Raw genomic sequence first — 17379 nt, 5'->3', positions numbered from 1 at the left:
CCTATAGATAACTGCTTTGAGAGTCTTAAAAATAGAGCTCTTTGTTAGGAAAATAAGTCTACAAAAAATTAAGCCATTTGCATGACTCCAATCTTGTTAATTGATGGTATTCTGGGTAATTAGACATGTTTATGCTTAGAATTGATAAGTAACTACATTTAAGTAATTAATATGTATAGGTTTGTAAAAAAACTCTTATTATCACAGTTCTATATGTCTATTCAAACATCTTTTAACCCTTATATACTTACTAGAATAATAGACTTTGTCCTACAGCAGGATATGTGGTTTTTAAAGTGACATCGCTGCATTACAAAAACAAAGGAAAATCTTTGGTAGCAACTAGCCTTTTACTCCTAAACGTGGTAGTAAGAGCTTAAGCTTCTAGAACCTAACAGTATTTGGATGTACAAAACAACGATGATAGATTGCAGGTTACTTTTATAGAACTTAGACTTTGTTACGTATAAGAAACCGTATATTGGAGTTATAAATGTTAAGATAAAATGGGGAGGGGGGTAGAACTAGAGTGTATGTGAACTAACTGAAGCTTTTGCCCTCCCAGAAGGGAGATAGTAGTTTCAGATAAGGGAAACCAAAGGTTTGTTCCCTAGCTTCTCAAATACTGGGAAGCTGTGAAACTTCACCCAAAGAGTGGGTGGTAGTGAGTAGAATTATTTGTTGGTATTGGTGGGAGTGTTAGTGTTATTTTTAGTTCTTATTTTCCTTAGTTACTGTTATTTATATTTTTTATTGATTAAGGAAGATTGTAATAAAAAGCAGCATCCTATCTCTGGATTGACCTAATACTTATCCACGCAGAGTCAGGTTGGGTTCTTTGAATAGCAGTGTATTTTTAGTTTAGTGCTAGCAATGTCTAAAAGCCTAAAATTTTTGACTTGGAACTGCAGAGGTTTTAAACACCCAATAAAGCGTACCCGTATCTCTAACTTACTAGCAAAACAACGCCCACATGTGGTTTGCCTACAGGAAACACATGTGAGAAAACATTCCTCTTTTGGGCTACGTTCTAAATGGTTCAGCCAGATTTACCATGCGCCAGGATCGTCTAAGGCAAGAGGGGTGGCAATTCTATTTTCAAAAACCACTATGTTTAACTTGCAAGATATTAAGTCAGACCCTAAAGGAAGGTATATATTTGTTAAAGGCTCTCTGAATGGTAAACCTATAACGATTGCTTCTGTTTATACACCCAACAGCGGCCAATTATCCTTTCTGAAGGAGACCTTCACTGAGCTAATGGATTTCAAACACGGCGATCTCATTGTTGGAGGCGACCTCAACTGTATTGCAGATCTGAATCTCGATAGGTCAGGGGGTAAGAGGCTCAAATCCCAAAATACAAAAAAGACAGGTTTAAACACCCTTTTACACTCTCTAAATTTAACAGACATCTGGAGGACATTAAATCAGAAAGTGAGAGACTACACCTATTTCTCACATGTTCACAACACATATTCTAGGATCGACTATATCTTAACCTCTCCAACTCTTTTAGCCTGTGCCCATGATGTCAAAATTGGTTCTAGGAATATATCAGATCATTCTTGGGTATCAGCTGAATTTATGTTGCAAGAGCTAGATAATAAAGGTCAAACCTGGACCCTGAATAAACTTCTTTTGACTAAAGATGGCATATGTGATAGGGTGAATAAACAGATACAAGAATATTTTCAGATGAATGACAGCTGTGGAGTTTCACAACACGTAGTCTGGGATGCCTTTAAGGCAGTAACTAGAGGCAACCTCATCTCCTTGGCTGCAGCTTGTCACAAAAATAGAAACAAAGACATTTCGGAACTCAAATCTAAAATTAATGAGCTGGAATTAAAACATAAGAAATTTGGAGGGAAAAAGACTCTTAAAAAGCTAACTATGGAAAGAAACAAGTTGGAATTAATTGAGACCTCAGATATACAAAAAAACCTGCTATATTTGAAACAGCAATACATTACCAAAACAGCAAAATCTTTGAGACTATTAAAATTTAGACTCCAACAAAAGAGAGCTAATTCACTGATCCACTCTATTAGATCGCCCCAAGGCGCTCTGTATGTCACACCTCAAGAAATCATTAAAGTCTTTCAAGATTACTACTCATCTTTGTATAAAACATCTATAGACACTGATTTGGATTTTAAAAAATATCTGAGAGACATGAAATTTGGCCAGAAATTGTCAAATAACGATGCTGAATTCATGGATAGACCTATTTCAGAACTAGAACTTCGAGAAGCGCTATCCTCAATTAAAAATAATAAAGCGGTAGGCAATGATGGTTTCCCTATAGAATTCTATAAAAAATTTAGTTCTAGTCTACTGTCCCCCCTAACGAAAACATGTAACTTAGCTATGAAAGAAGGTGTAATCCCTGAGACCTGGAAGGACTCAAAGATGATAGTAATCCATAAAGAGGGAAAGGATAAGCAGGATCCCAAATCTTTTCGTCCAATTTCGCTTCTGAACCACGATTTTAAAATTTTTTCAACCGTTTTGGCCCGCAGACTGAACAAAATTATTAGCTCATACGTACATCCAGACCAGACAGGATTCATCCCTGGACGGTCCATTTCAGACAACATCAGAAGAACGCTTAATCTTATTCATCTCGGCAAATCAACCCAAACAACTTCTCTTATTATTTCGTTAGACGCGGAGAAAGCGTTCAATAGATTGGAAATTAATTATTTAAAAGCAGTGTTAGAGCAGATGGGCTTTGGCAACAACTTTTTAAACTCAATAGCGGCCATTTACAACTCCCCGAAAACTCAAATAAATATTAATAATTTTAGATCCAGTTCAATTACATTATCTAGAGGCACACGCCAGGGATGTCCACTGTCCCCAATACTATTTGCTCTCTCTCTTGAACCCTTAGCACACTTAATACGTATGGACCCCGAGATTGAAGGATTTGAGGTCGCTGGAACAACCCATAAAATTGGTTTATTTGCAGACGACACAGTTATATATCTAAACAATCCACTGAAATCGTTATCTAAACTAATGCAAGTAGTAACAACCTTTGGAAAATAGTCTGGCTTCGCAATAAATGTATCTAAATCAGAAATTTTCCCGATTTATGTCCCCCTTGATGTACAACATGAAATTAGGCTCACTTTTCCTTTTAAATGGGTCGATAAAACATGGCGCCATCTGGGGATACAAATCCCTACAGATTTATCCAACTTGATTGGGGCAAATTTTAAGCAGCTATTCAAAACAGTTAAAACAGATCTAATGTCCTGGTCAAAACTTCAACTTAATCTACTGGAAAAAATTGATCTATTAAAAACCTTTGTTTTGCCCAAATTTCTTTTTTTATTTCAGAACATTCCTATGGATATCTCAAGGGGAGACATGAAAAGGTGGCAAAAAAGCTTTTCCCTGTTTTTATGGCAGAATAAAAAGCCAAGAATAGCATATCAACTGCTTGCTAAACCAAGTGCTAAAGGGGGCCTAGGAGCACCAATTCTTGAGAAGTATTACCTAGCAGCCCAACTGCGAAATGTTTTGTTGTATACAAGGAAAAGCTGTGACTTGCCCTGGCTTCAAATAGAGGCGGCAGGTATTTTTCCTGTACATCTTAATGAGTTTGTGTGGCTTAGTGAGACGGACAGGAGAAAGAATGTGCTAGCTAACCCCTTTTTACGTTATACACTACAACTTTGGGACAAGTACAGATCTCTAATAATCCAACCATCGACCCCAGTTATGACTTTCTTGGGACAACCCTGGTTTTTGCCGGGTATGCCTAAAGAAAACTTCAAAATCTGGAGGAAAGAAAAAATTATTAGAATCTCAGATATCAGCACAAAAGGTAAATTATGTACACACGCTCAGCTCGAAACTAAATTTAAAATTAAAATCCCTTGGTACGAGTATCATCAAATACACGATACTCTAAGTAAAGTGCTCCCCGTGATGCAATCCATTAGCCAGCTGAATGTCTTTGAAAAGCTAATATATGAAGAAAATGCGAGCATGAGAGGCGTAATTGCAAAATTATATTGTTTATTAAATCAAAAAAACTGGATACAACCCACATCCCAGCAGAATGCGTGGGCCAAAGATTGTAAGACACAACTGACAGAAGAGCAGTGGCATACAATTTGGACATCACCTGCATGCAAATCCAGATGTACCAACCTCAAACTGCAACAATACAAAATAATCTCGAGATGGCACTTAACCCTGCAAATTGTAAGTCATGCACACAAAAACGCCAGCCCTATTTGTTGGAAAGGCTGTGGGGCTTCGGGCTCCTTTCTTCACTGCTGGTGGTCGTGTCAAAAAGTACAAAAATTTTGGAACGCTTTAATAACCAAAGTTGAAGCAATCGTAAAGGAAACCATTCCTCGTACCCCTGAATTTGTTCTTTTGAATTTATGGCCAAAAAATATTTTTCCCAAACTAAAATCAGAACTTATTTCACTTTTGCTCTTAGCAGGTAAATTATTGCTTGCAAAACATTGGAAATCTATTAGAATACCATCATTGACTCTTTGGTTCCAAAAGGTGTGGGAACTTGTAATCCAAGACAAAATTGCCTCTCAACTTACTCTAGGGGATAATCCCAAAATTGGTGAAAATTTTGTAGAGAAATGGTTTCCCTTTTTAGATTTTATAAACAACAATACATCTAAAAAATGCACAATGCCAAAAAAATACCTAAACTTTGTCCTTTACTGAATTTGATCTGTATGAACCGGGTCAATCGCTAATAGGGTGCGCAACTGCTTACATATGAGATTTTCTTTTTTATTCTTTTATTTTTATTGTTATCATTTTTTAATTTATTGATTTCTCTTTTTCATTCATTTCTTCACAAAAATGTTTGGGTGTATCAACTTCAAAGAAATATGTATAAGCAAGTATGTATAAGACAGTGTCTTATGTTTGTATTAGAAATGTTGTTGGTTGTTTCTCATAAAATAAAAAATTTTAAGTTTAAAAAAAAGAATGTGGATAGAAATTCAGTCAGAGTGGCAGTCTTCAAAAGCATTTAAGGAGCCACCCTTTTAAATGCTCAAAATTTGGAAATATGTTCCTTCAGACTTGCATTCTTCAGCTGTGTCAAAGAATCCACAAAGGGAAAAGCATTTTGAATGCTGAGTGCAGAAAAAAAAATTCAGTCAAAGTGGAACTCTTCAAGAACATCTTGAAACTCACAGAGAGAAATGTTTTGAACGCTTGAGGTGTGGAAAGAGATTCAATCAGTGTGGCTATCTTCAACTGCATCTAAGAATTCATGGACTGTGGAAAGGACTTTAACGATGATTGAAGACTGAACTAAATCTCTCAGGGAAGAAAACCAGAATGTGCGCTCAGGGTGGAATGAGATTCAAGACCAGCTCAATGCTTAATGAGATTGATGAGTTCATACAGGGGAGGAACTTCATAAATGCTCAGTGTGTGGCAAGAGCTTGAGGCTGGCGACCTACCTTCCTGTTTCTCAGAGAATCACCACAAAGATGAAATTTTCCTGCGGTTTGTTCAAATGTAGCTGTTCTTTGAATGACCAGGTACTGGAGTAGTTACCTGTGTAGTGCTTTGCCCTCCACTTTCAAACTCATTACTTCAGGGTATCTCCCAAGCTAACTCTTTCTGACATTTGCAAAACTGGCAAAAACATTTATCCCCCCCCCCCCCCCCCAAATCCTGTGCAAAGATAGGCAAAATGAGGATGATAGATGCCTACAGCCTGGTTTGTGACTGGTGTAAAACAGCATTTGAACAGCTGGCTTCTCTAATTTACAAACCACTTTTTTTCTGACAAGAAGTTCTAGAGAAGCATCCTCCAGCCCTCTACCCTCCCCAATCCAGCCTGCTGTGAGCTTTTTTTTTTTGAGGGGGAGGAGGTCACCTCTTTACAGCCCAAAGAGTTCTAGCAGTAGGATTAATTTGGGTTGAAAGGAAATGGTTGTCTCTCCCAACATAAGAACATAAGGTAAGCCATGTTGGATCAGGCCAATGGCCCATCCAGTCCAATACTCTGTGTCACACAGTGGCAAAAAATTTTTATACATACACACATACTGTGGCTAATAGCCACTGATGGACCTCTGCTCCATATTTCTTTCTAAACCCCTCTTGAAGGTGGCTATGCTTGTGGCCGCCACCACCTCCTGTGGCAGTGAATTCCACATGTTAATCACCCTTTGGGTGAAGAAGTACTTCCTTTTATCCGTTTTAACCTGGCTGCTCAGCAATTTCATCGAATGCCCTCGAGTTCTTGTATTGTGAGAAAGGGAGAAAAAAACTTCTTTCTCTACTTTCTCCATCCCATGCATTATCTTGTAAACCTCTATCATGTCACCCCGCAGTCGACGTTTCTCCAAGCTAAAGAGCCCCAAGCGTTTCAACCTTTCTTCATAGGGAAAGTGTTCCAGCCCTTAATCATTCTAGTTGCCCTTTTCTGGACTTTCTCCAATGCTATAATATCCAACCCAAATGCAACCCAAATACCTGGTAAGTTGAAAGGGGTCAGATGGCACAACAACATAAAATAGTGGATATTGTTGGAGTTGCAGTGTGTTGGATAATTTCTAAGATCCAGGAATTTGCCTGGGGCTGCCACTCATGTTCTATGGGCTGGATTAAGACTGGCAAGAGAGTTTTTACACAGAGAGGCAAACAGACAGTGGCTTTACCGTAAAAACTCTTGATTGAATCTCAAAAACCATAATGCAGAAACTTTTAACCATATACCATTCTAGCATGCAGCATACGAAATTAATCACATTAATTAAATACCCAGTTAGAGTGCACTGTAAATCTATAGAGAATGCATCCTGGTTGCTCTGCTAACACCCGCAAGGAAGGTGTTTACCAGAACAACAAGGAACAAGAATAAATTCACACATTAAGTACCTTTTAAAGGAGTTAATGTAACTATGTTTGTGGTGAGCATCTGACATATTTGAGAAAACCGAACCCCTTTCATACAGTAAGGCTTGAACTTTTCCTGTAGTTAAAACAATTTCTGTGAGGGCAAAAAGCCCTGACTGTGCTGGTGTCTCTTCAGATAATGATCTATATATTATTGGTGGGTCAGAAAGCTCTTATAGACTTGAAAAGTATTTTCTAGGACATAGTCCATTTAGGGATCCACTCATGCTTAGAAAAATACAGCACTTAGCTAGTCTCAAAGCCTTATGGGAGGAAGAACCAGATAAAGAGCCATAAGCTACTATACAAACATGGCTGCCCGACAGAAATGGCCCACTCTTGCTTGGAATTCTGCCACACAGTGTGAATGTTGTGGGACACAAATTCCCCAATCCCAACTGTCTTCCTGACCCACTCCCAGAGAGAAGCAGGAAGGAGAAGGAAGATTCCCTCCACCTGCTGTGAACCCCCCAGGCTCCATGAACTAGAAATTACCTGGGATAAGGCCTGGGCAGAGGCCTACTCCCTGCCTCTGACTCCTCATAGCCCCGCCTTCATTTTCTGAATTGAGATCATGCCCTTTTTGAGGAGACTGAGAAAATTACCTTTTGGCCCTGTTCACACAGCGTGTTGAGTCCATGTTAAACTGACCCGGTTCTGTTCTGAATATCTTTGTTCCGGATATTATTGATCAGACTGCCATATTGCAACTGGATTCACTCCGCGGTAGGGTTGCCAAGTCCAATTCAAGAAATATCTGGGGACTTTGGGGGTGGAGCCAGGAAACTTTGGGGGCGGAGCCAGGAACAAGGTTGTGACAAGCATAATTGAATTCTAAGGGAGTTCTGGCCATCACATTTAAAGGGACAGCACATCTTTTTAAATGTCTTCCTTCCATAGGAAATAATGAAGGATAGGGGCACCTTCTTTTGGGGTTCATAGAATTGGACCTCCTGGTCCAATTGTTTTGGGGGTACTTTGGGGGGTACTTTGGGGAGAACCCAGAGTTGTATATAGTTGGCTCTGTTGGCCCAATTCTCCAGTCTTTTAGTGCAGCCCTATACTATGCTGTACCTAATAAAGAACTATGAGATCACTACCACCTCATCTCTTTCTTGCCTTGAACCCACTTTAACTATATTATACCCCAAGAACATTTTAAGAGGACAGTGGAGTCCACAGCAAAAGAGGTAGGGGTGAGAAGCTCAGAGGTCCTTTTAAAATGTCTCCCCTGCTATTTAGCTATTCATACTCCCAGACGATGTTAGAACCTTGCAGGATCTTGCCCAATTCCGCAAGGCCTGCAAAACAACACTATTTCGACTGTCTTCAACCAAACTACATAGATGTCTAACATCATGGCATGGAATTTAGCACCAAAACTGTTGTTTTAAAATTGCGTTAATAATTTAAATTGTAAATTGTTTAATTTTAATTGATATTATTGTAATTGTTTTTATTGTTCTATTGTTGATTCAATGTTGTTAGCCGCCCTGAGCCTGCACCGGCGAGGAGTAGGGTTGCCAATCCCCAGGTGGGGGCATGGTTTGGAGGCTTTTAAAATTATTTTTCAGCAGACCCACTGAGTCCCCTTAATCCAGGAGTGTCAAACTCTGTGTGTGTGTGTGTGTGTGTATACACACACATATATTGGCCACTGTGTGACACAAAGTGTTGGACTGGATGAGCCATTGGCCTGATCCAACATGGCTTCTCTTATGTTCTTATTTGTTATGAGGGCCAGATCTGACATAAATAAGACCTTGTCGGGCCAGGCCAGGCCAGGCCATGCGTGTCATAAAATGTTATAAAATGTTATACCAGATAGCAAAGATATAAACTTTATAAAGGACTCAGGCAAACACAATTAAAGATTTTTTAAAACTTAAAATATATCCTGCTTAAAACATTAGCACTCTAGTATTTTGTTTAACAGTGTCTGATAACTGATACCTCTTGCTCAGAATTATCGCATCAAAATCTAGAGACGTGCTGTAGCGATCTTGAGTATACTGTTCGGATATGTGTCTGTAAGTTACAAACCTTCTTCTGATTTGACATTCATCACAGAAATCTCATGATCAATACTTTGAACTTAAGACCCAGGGGAAAATATGAAATGGCTGGGCATTGTGAGATTTTGTGTTGGTCAGCCACTGGAGAAAATAGAGGCTTTGCTCTGTAACTCCTGTACGATTGAGCAAGCCTAGCAAAGCAAGCTGTGATGCAGAAGGGAGCAAGAGAGAGAGAAGGAAGCAGATGACAGTGAGTTTCTCGTGGGCCTGATAGGAGCCCTCCAGAAGCCTGATCCATCCCTTGGGCCATACATTTGGTGCCCCTGCCTTAGTCTGTAGAAAAATCGGTTGGAAAAGAGTGTTTGTGGAAATAAGTACCCACAGGCAGTCGACACTGTTGAGAATTAGATATATAGACACCTGGTTATGGGAGATATAAACTTTATAAAGAATACAGGCAAACGTAATTAACAATATTATTTTTCACAGAAAATACAGACGTGCTTACAACATTAACACTCTTCCTGTATTTTCTCTGCTTATGAATCTTTAATAACTGGCACTTCTTGCTCTGAATTACTGCATCATACTCTGGAGTCAACATCTGTGCTTTAGCAATCTTGAGTATGCTGTTCAGGAGAGTATCTGTAAGTGGAGGATATATTTTTGATGTTAGAAGCAACAGTCTTCAATTGGGGGTAATTTGGATCAAGAAACAGGTAAAATTTGCTAAGTTTATCCTTCAGTAGAGCTTATCCTTCAGAAAGCTTATCCTTCAGTAGAGCATCACGCTGCTTCCCCACCAACCAATGAAGTGATGCCGAAAACTGCAACCTGTATGCTTTGGGTCATCTATAGATCCACCCAATTTAGCCTCTGTCCAAAAAAATTAGCAGGTAATATTTGCTCTGTAAATCTTATATTATCATAACTGTTACATATTGTTACGTGTTAATAGCGACTATAATAAAACATTTCAATGAAACAGAAGGGTTGAAGCAACCAAACCCATTCTTTTTTACATGGTGGTGATGGGGAAAATATTGGGCAGCCTCTTATTTTAAAGCACTATGGCCCATCCTCAGCTGAGGTTCCCCCTGATTAACCCCCCCCCCCATCTTTTAATTATGGGTTACCAACTGCCTGGAGGGAAAGAGGATGCTGGCCCTTTAAAAGGTGCTGAGATGTTAGTTACTTCTTCAGCTACCTTAGAAGAAATGCATTTTTTTTTCCTTTGGAGGTTTGAAATGAGCAAAACCTTCCCAATGAGGCAGTAAATAGTCCCTGTGGTGATCAAGTGCTGGGCAGTGGGAGACACAATGGCCTCCTGGGTTTCTCCCCCCTCCTTCTTTACCCTTCATTCAAACAGGCAGGGGTCTGTGATTGGTGCAGGGCGGAAGGTGTTTGGATCCCACTACCCATTCCTCAAGCTCTGCTTTCCTAGCCCCAATGAGCCAGCAGGAAGTACGTACTTTAAGGCACATACATAACACCTCATTAATCCATGGGTGGGCACAGTGACTGAGAGGTCGGGGGCAGGTGAGGAGGAGGTGGGATTTCCTCCAACCAGTGTCAGTTTGTACACACCACCTTTTAAAATGTTCCTTAGCAATCTTGACAAAGTGCCCAAGATAGCTGTGGCAATGTGGGTAAATGCGGACTCATCGCAGGCACTGCATGTCCCCACTTGTTATATTCTATGCCACACGTGGCATAAAGTGATTTTTATGCTAGATTTAAATTTAAGCCACTTGGGAGTAGGCCATCCTCCCCACACGCCAGCCGACCCGCGCTGCTGGGAGGTGGAATGGGGCTAGGCTTCCCAACCCCCCCCCCCCCGCCCTGGCGGGGAACCCCCCCTAAATTGCGGCCTCCTCCCCCGCTCTCCAAAAATCCGGAAGCGGGGGGCGGGGAGAGAGAACATGCGTGTAGGCATCATGTAGTTGTAGAGCTCCTGATCCGTTTGTAAAATGTGTCCCTTTAAGGCTGTGCAGGAAACAGGAAACAGGAAGGGCTTCCTGGGAAAGGGTCAGTAACAGTTTCCTTGGAGAATGGCCCCTCCCTTTCTTTTGCTTTCGTTTTCACAGCAAGGAAAGTTCTGCAGGAAGAAGATCTAGTTAGTATTTATGTGTGTGAGAGAGGCAGGGGGCAGGGGATTCCCTGGTTTGGAGGCCCTCCCCCTCTTTAGAAAGCGTGGGGGGGGGTAGGGAATTGTCTACTGGGCACTCTGTTATTCCCTATGGAGAACGATTCCCATAGGGAATAATAGGGAATTGATCCGTGGGTATTGGGGGCTCTGGGGGGGCTATTTTTTGAGGTAGAGGCACCATCTAGTATAGCATCTAGTGCCTCTCCCCAAAATACCCCCCAAGTTTCAAAACGATTGGACCAGAGGGTCCAATTCTATGAGCCCCAAAAGATGGTGCCCCTATCCTTAATTATTTCCTATTGAAGAAAGGCATTTAAAAAGGTGTGCTGTCCCTTTAAATGTGATGGCCAGAACTCACTTGGAGTTCAATTATGCTTGTCATACCCTTGTTCCTGGCTCCACCCCCAATGTCTCCTGGCTCCACCCCCAAAGTCTCCTGGCTCCGCCCCCAAAGTCCCCAGATTTTTCTTTAATTGGACTTGGCAACCCTAAATGGGGCTGGGTGTTTGCACGCCAGGCTCAAGAGGAGCCCGTCATGCAGATGGGGCCATTGGAACGTGGGGGGGTGGGGCCTTGTCAGGGCGGCAAAAGCCCCAGCACCGACCCTGGCTGGGACATAGTTTTCCTGTCTCTGCCACTATTACACATAATCCACACTCCTCTGTAGAGATGATGCTAATGCTGAAGCTTAGGTGGGCATCTCCCTCCATCTTTCCTCACTTGCCTTGAGACAATGGGGACCAGACCTCCCCCATGGCTGCCCCAGCAACCCCCTCACCTTCATAATGTACTTCATAGTGGGCAGTTTGCCATCCTGCCCATGCCTGGACATGGACAGTGTCCATCTGTTCCCAGGGACGGCCCGACGCCCCATGGCGCGCTAGGCAGATTTGCTGCCTGGCACCCCCCGCACCTCCCCCCTCCCCACCACGGCTCTGTGTCCCCCCCCCCGCGTCTTCCTGCCGCGCCTCCTCCTCCTCTCCCCCTTCAGACCCTTTCCCACCGCACCCTGTGCCAATTTCAACGCCGGAACCGGCTCTAGCACCGCGTTCCGGCTCTCTAAAGCCCCCCCTCCCCATCCGAACACTGAAATCACGGATAAAACTGCGCCGCAGGGCCGGGCTGCGCTCTCAGCCTGGAATAGCATCCTGAAAGGGCGACCCCCGCTACCACTGACTCCTCTCCTCCCCACTTCCTGGATGGGAGAGGAGGCAGTGGGGGTCGCTCTTTCAGGATGCTCTTCCAGGCTGAGAGACAGTGAGCACAGTCCAGCCCGTGACGCAGTTTTACCCACGATTCCAGTGTTTGGCCGGGGAGGGGGGCTTTAGAGAGCCGGAACTTGGTGCTAGAGCCGGTTCCGGTGTTGAAATTGGCACGGGGGTGGTGGGAAAGGGTCCGAAGGGTGGGAGGAGGCGCGATGGGGAGGTGGGGGGGCACGGAGATGTGGTGGGGAGTGGGGGGGCGAAGGGAGGGAAGGGAATGGAGGGGCGGGCAACGGTAGCAGCGGGCGGCTGGGAAGAAAGGCAAACTAGGTGCTTGTCTGGGGCACCGAGAGGGGGGTGAGGAGGCCAATTTTGCGCCCCCACCCTCTCGGTGCCCTAGACAACCGCCTAGTTTGCCTAGTGGGAGGGCCGGCCCTGTCTGTCCCATTGGTTCCCAGGATCCTCCTGCATCCCTGTGGGAAAGGCCAGGACTCTGGAGGTAGCCACAGGGGCTTAGCAGGCCCAGGCAGTGGCAGTGACAGCAGCAAAGGAGCAAGAACAAGGGAACCATCTTAGGGTCCCGGTGGTAGCTCTTTCCACTGCGGACCCTGAGCCTGAGTGCTATCACACATGTGCCAGTATCAGTACTACCATTTCTCCAGCACACAAGGCATAAGCTGTCAAGGCTGCAGTTTCTTTGACTGCAGAGTACAAGCGTGGGGAACCCTCATCTCTCTGATGCCTACCCTGAGCTAGTGAAACCTAGAGTCCCACAGAAATGTAATATAAAGCCGCAAAAAAATGTGGAAAAATAACGAAAAAGACTGAAAATTAATTCAAAAATATATGCAATTAATCAAATGCCTCTTAAACAATATAATCATCAATATCACTATAAAATCCATATAAGGCAAATGTGCAAGAGAACAAGTTTACACCGTCCTGTCAGTTCATCATGTCAATTCAGACTTCAAGCGCTCAATGACTGTTCACCCGGCTCCGCAGGAAGAATAAAGTGCCAATGCTGACCAGATTTCAAGTGCAAATGATTTTAGTTTTTCAAGGATGTTTCTTCTGTTGCAGGTGTTCTATTAAAACTTCCATCTTTTTAAAGCAATTTTAAATTCAGTGGATTTTCACAGCCTCTAACTGTAATAATAATAATAATAATAATAATAATAATAATAATAATAATAATAATATTTTATTTCTATCCTGCCCTCCCCGCCGAAGCAGGCTCAGGGCGGCTCACAACATATGAGAATTACAATTTACAATATACAATATAAAAGCATTATCTCAGTACGAGATATATATATATATATATATATATATATATATATATATATATATATATATATATATATATATATATATATAAAATTCGCTAATTAAAACCATTATAATTAAAACCATCAAAATTACTATTAAAACGAACATTTACAGTGTTATATTCTAGATGTTCTCCTCAGTAGTTTATGATGGCCAGATATAGTAGACTAAATCCACATTAATTGAAGGCCATTTGGAAAAGGGTAGTCTTGCAGGCCCTACGGAATTGATCAAGACTCCGCAGGGCCCGCACTTCATCCGGTAGTTGGTTCCACCAGTGTGGAGCTGCGATCGAAAAGGCCCTTTCACGCGTACTCTTCAGTTTGGCCTCCTTCGGCCCAGGGATTGTCAGCCGATTTTGTGCACCTGATCTCAGCACTCTCTGGGGCACATATGGGGAGAGACGGTCCCTAAGGTAGGCAGGTCCTCGGCCATATAGGGCTTTAAAGGTAATGACCAGCACTTTGTAACGAATCCGGTATACAACTGGCAGCCAGTGCAGCTCGCGCAGGAAAGCGGCCTGTAATACTGTTTTACTTTCCTTTATCTAAGAGATGTTTCCCACTCATCTGCAATAAAAGACATACATCAGTCCAACATATGTTACCAATAATTAATACAATTTTTTTTTTAATTTTTAAAAAGATGGAAGATTTAATAGAACACCTGCAACAGAAGAAACATCTTTGAAAAACTAAAATCATCTCCACTTGAAATCTGGTCGGCACTGGCACTTTATTCTTCCCGCGGAGCCAGGTGAACAGTCATTGAGCGCTTGAAGTCTGAATTGACATGATAAACTGAAACTGACATGATGAACTGAAAGGACGGTGTAAACTTGTTCTCTTGCACATTTGCCTTTTTTGGTTTCTGAGCTGGCAATTCTATTTATTTTAAAATTATTTATTTATTGATCCCCTTCCCCCTCCAAGTGGGGCTCAGGGCAGTGTACAACATAAAATCCATACAATATAAATATAATATATCCTTTCTTTCCTTTGGTTTCAAGGGGGCTTGCAGTGATAGTTAAGGCATCCTCAGGGTGAGTTTGCTTTAGTTCTCCTTCATTCCATCGCCCCAACCCTTACAGTTTCCTGAGATGAGAGAGCAGCAAGGGGTATTCCAGGAGCGCAGCCCTCTGCAGAATTACTCCTGAGCAGTGTTCCCTCTAAGCTTAGCTAGCATAAGCTAGCTCACATATTTTTAGCCTCTGGCTTACACATTTTTGTCTTTGCTCAGGAAAAATGGCCCCAGAGCACAATAATTGATGTAGTAGCTCACCACTTTAATACTAGTAGTAGTAGTAGAATTTTTGCTCACAAGTCTCTGCAGCTTAGAACAGGGGTGTTGAACTGAGCCAGATCTGACATAAATGAGACCTTGTTGGGCCGAGCCATGTCGTGTTGGGCCAAGCCATGTGCATACCTATTTAAGATTAGTTAGCAGAGATACAAATTTTATAAAGAATACAGACAAACACAAATATATATATATTTAAAAACTTAAAATATGCTTTAAAAGTTAGCACTCATTGGTCTTAAAGATGCTTTCTTTGTATTTCTCCCATGGGATCCAGGGAACTGGGCAAAGTAAGCTCTATCTCTTTCCTTCCTTCCCAGGGGACCAGCAGGGGGAAGAGCCTCAGCCAATAGAAGGAAGAGAGGCTTGGCTCAGTAACTCTGCTGTGCACTTGAGAGAACCTGGCAAAGCAAGCTATTCCTCCTCCCTTCCTCCCCAAGGGAGGAGCCTCAGCCAATGGAGAAAACAGAGGCTTTGCTCTGTAGCTCCTGTGCAATTGAGCAAGCCTTGCAAAGCAAGCTGTGATGCAGAAGGAAGCAAGAGAGAGGGAGAAGGAAGCAGATGACAGCCTGTTGCGGGAGGGGCCTGAGTCGGCCCCCAAACTGTATGTTTGACACTCCTGGCTTAGAGGGAACATTGCTCCTGAGCAGCCCCACTGAGTCGCAGAGCATGGCTGATATGGAAGTCCGGTTCGTTGACTTGGTGCCGGGCGCTGGAAACGGGATTGGAAGCATATTTCATTTGTCTCCGGCCTTGCACGGGTTAACGGGAGAAAGCTGTTTGCTAGAGAGGCCGAGCAAGGAGGAGGGGGGCAAAAAGAAGAAAGGCTCTTCCGCTGCATTGGAGGGAGGGGGCTGCTGAAGGTTCTGAATTGTCAAAGGGAGGAAGAGCTTCAGATCCGCAGCAGCGGAGGGAAAGCCGTGCAGTCGGATCCAGGGAAAGTTTACTTGCAAGTAGGTCATTGGGGCGGGGGGAGAGAGGGCTGCTGCTGTCAGCATCGGTTATGCCACTAGGTCGGCGGGAGGGGGAGGGGATAATCAGCGTCTTTTAAACACCAGAACATTCAATGTATGAAACTGGCGTTCAGTTGCTCGTCATTTTAATTCTGAAAAACAAGAAGAGGCTGCTATCAAGTCGCAGGGTTGTCAACTCCTGAATAGCAAATTCTTGGACTTTGGGGGGGGGGGGAGCTCAGTGACGTATAATATCATAGAGCCTAGCCCCCAAAGCAGGCATCCCCCCCCCTCGGGGGGGGGGGACTGTTCTCTGTATTCCGATGACAGAATTCTCGGAGATCTTCAGGCCCCACCTGGAGGCTGGCAACCAGTGTTCCCTCTACGCTGAGTTAGCGTGAGCTAGCTCACAGATTTTTAGCCTCCAGCTCACACATTTTTGTCTTACCTCTGGAAGAGCAAACTAATTTATGCAGTAGCTCACAGCTTTAATGCCAGTAGCTCACAAAGTAGAATTTTTGCTCACAAGACTCTGCACTTAGAGGGAACATTGCTGGCAACCCTATGAGACATCAGTTTTGCTCCCCCATGTTACTGGAGTTCAGTGTGTGTGTGTGGGGGAAATAATCAGTCTCTTTTAGTACAAGAAAAAATTAATGGATGAAACTGGAGTTCTGTTGCTTTTCATTTTAGTTCTGCGGGGGGGGGGAGCCTTTTTTTTTGGGGGGGGGGTCCATTTTTATTGAAAAAGGGAATTATGTGCAAGGGAAGGACTCCTCCCTGAATGGGAATCCATTACAGCCCCATCCTAAGACCTTGATGCAGTTCCAGTGTGGGACCGGGGCTGATTGCTGGTATTGGAGGCTCCCCAGCCAGGAGAGAGCAATTATAAAAAAACAACAACCAGGGAACCTAGCAAACGCCACTGGTGTCCATGGAAACACCAGCAAGGCCCACCAGTCACAGCACAAGGCAACTCCCCTGTGACAGGTGGAGGGAGCGCCAGGCCCTCTGATCTCAGCCTGCCCACCACCAGAAGGCCAGGAGGGATGAAGGACACCTGGGAACCCATCCCTATGAGAATCATGGCCTGAGGAGCAGGAGTCCTGGAGAAAAAACACACACCAGGGGGGACATGGGTTCAGGTCCCCTCATCCAGCAGTGTTTTGCCACGGGGATGCACAGGGAAGGAAGCAGAACTATTCAGAGAGCCAGTCTGGTGTAGTGGTTAAGTGCGCGAACTCTTATCTGGGAGAACCAGATTTGATTCCCCACTCTTCTACTTGGACCTGCTGGAATGGCCTTGGGTTAGCCATAGCTCTTGCAAGAGTTGTCCTTGGAAGGGCAGCTGCTGTAAGAGCCCGCTCAGCCCCACCCACCTCACAGGATGTCTGTTGTGGAGGAGGAAGGAGATTGTAAGCCGCTCTGAGACTCTGATTCAGAGAGAAGGGTGGGGTATAAATCTGCTATCTTCTTCCAAGCATATTGCTCCTGCCGCATCTCTCAGAAGGCCACTT

General features: G+C 43.4%; 2 protein-coding genes across 2 annotated transcripts in view; one reads left to right on the top strand and one right to left on the bottom strand.

Moving 5' to 3' along the window:
- LOC132571162 (zinc finger protein 436-like) overlaps window positions 1–17379 on the bottom strand; it is an 87019-nt gene that overhangs the window by 24801 nt on the left and 44839 nt on the right. The window lies entirely within an intron of this gene.
- Window positions 1–17379, top strand: part of LOC132570957 (gastrula zinc finger protein XlCGF57.1-like) — a 33295-nt gene that overhangs the window by 2491 nt on the left and 13425 nt on the right. Inside the window, exon 2 of the mRNA XM_060237592.1 lies at window positions 2909–3033. Coding sequence (XP_060093575.1) covers window positions 2909–3033 — 125 coding nt within the window. The remainder of the gene's footprint in view (window positions 1–2908; window positions 3034–17379) is intronic.

This window comes from Heteronotia binoei, chromosome 5 (assembly GCF_032191835.1).
Source record: "Heteronotia binoei isolate CCM8104 ecotype False Entrance Well chromosome 5, APGP_CSIRO_Hbin_v1, whole genome shotgun sequence".
Taxonomy (NCBI): Eukaryota; Metazoa; Chordata; class Lepidosauria; order Squamata; family Gekkonidae; genus Heteronotia; species Heteronotia binoei.
The sequence above is the reverse complement of the archived record's forward strand: the minus strand, read 5'-3'. Positions and strand labels throughout refer to the sequence as shown.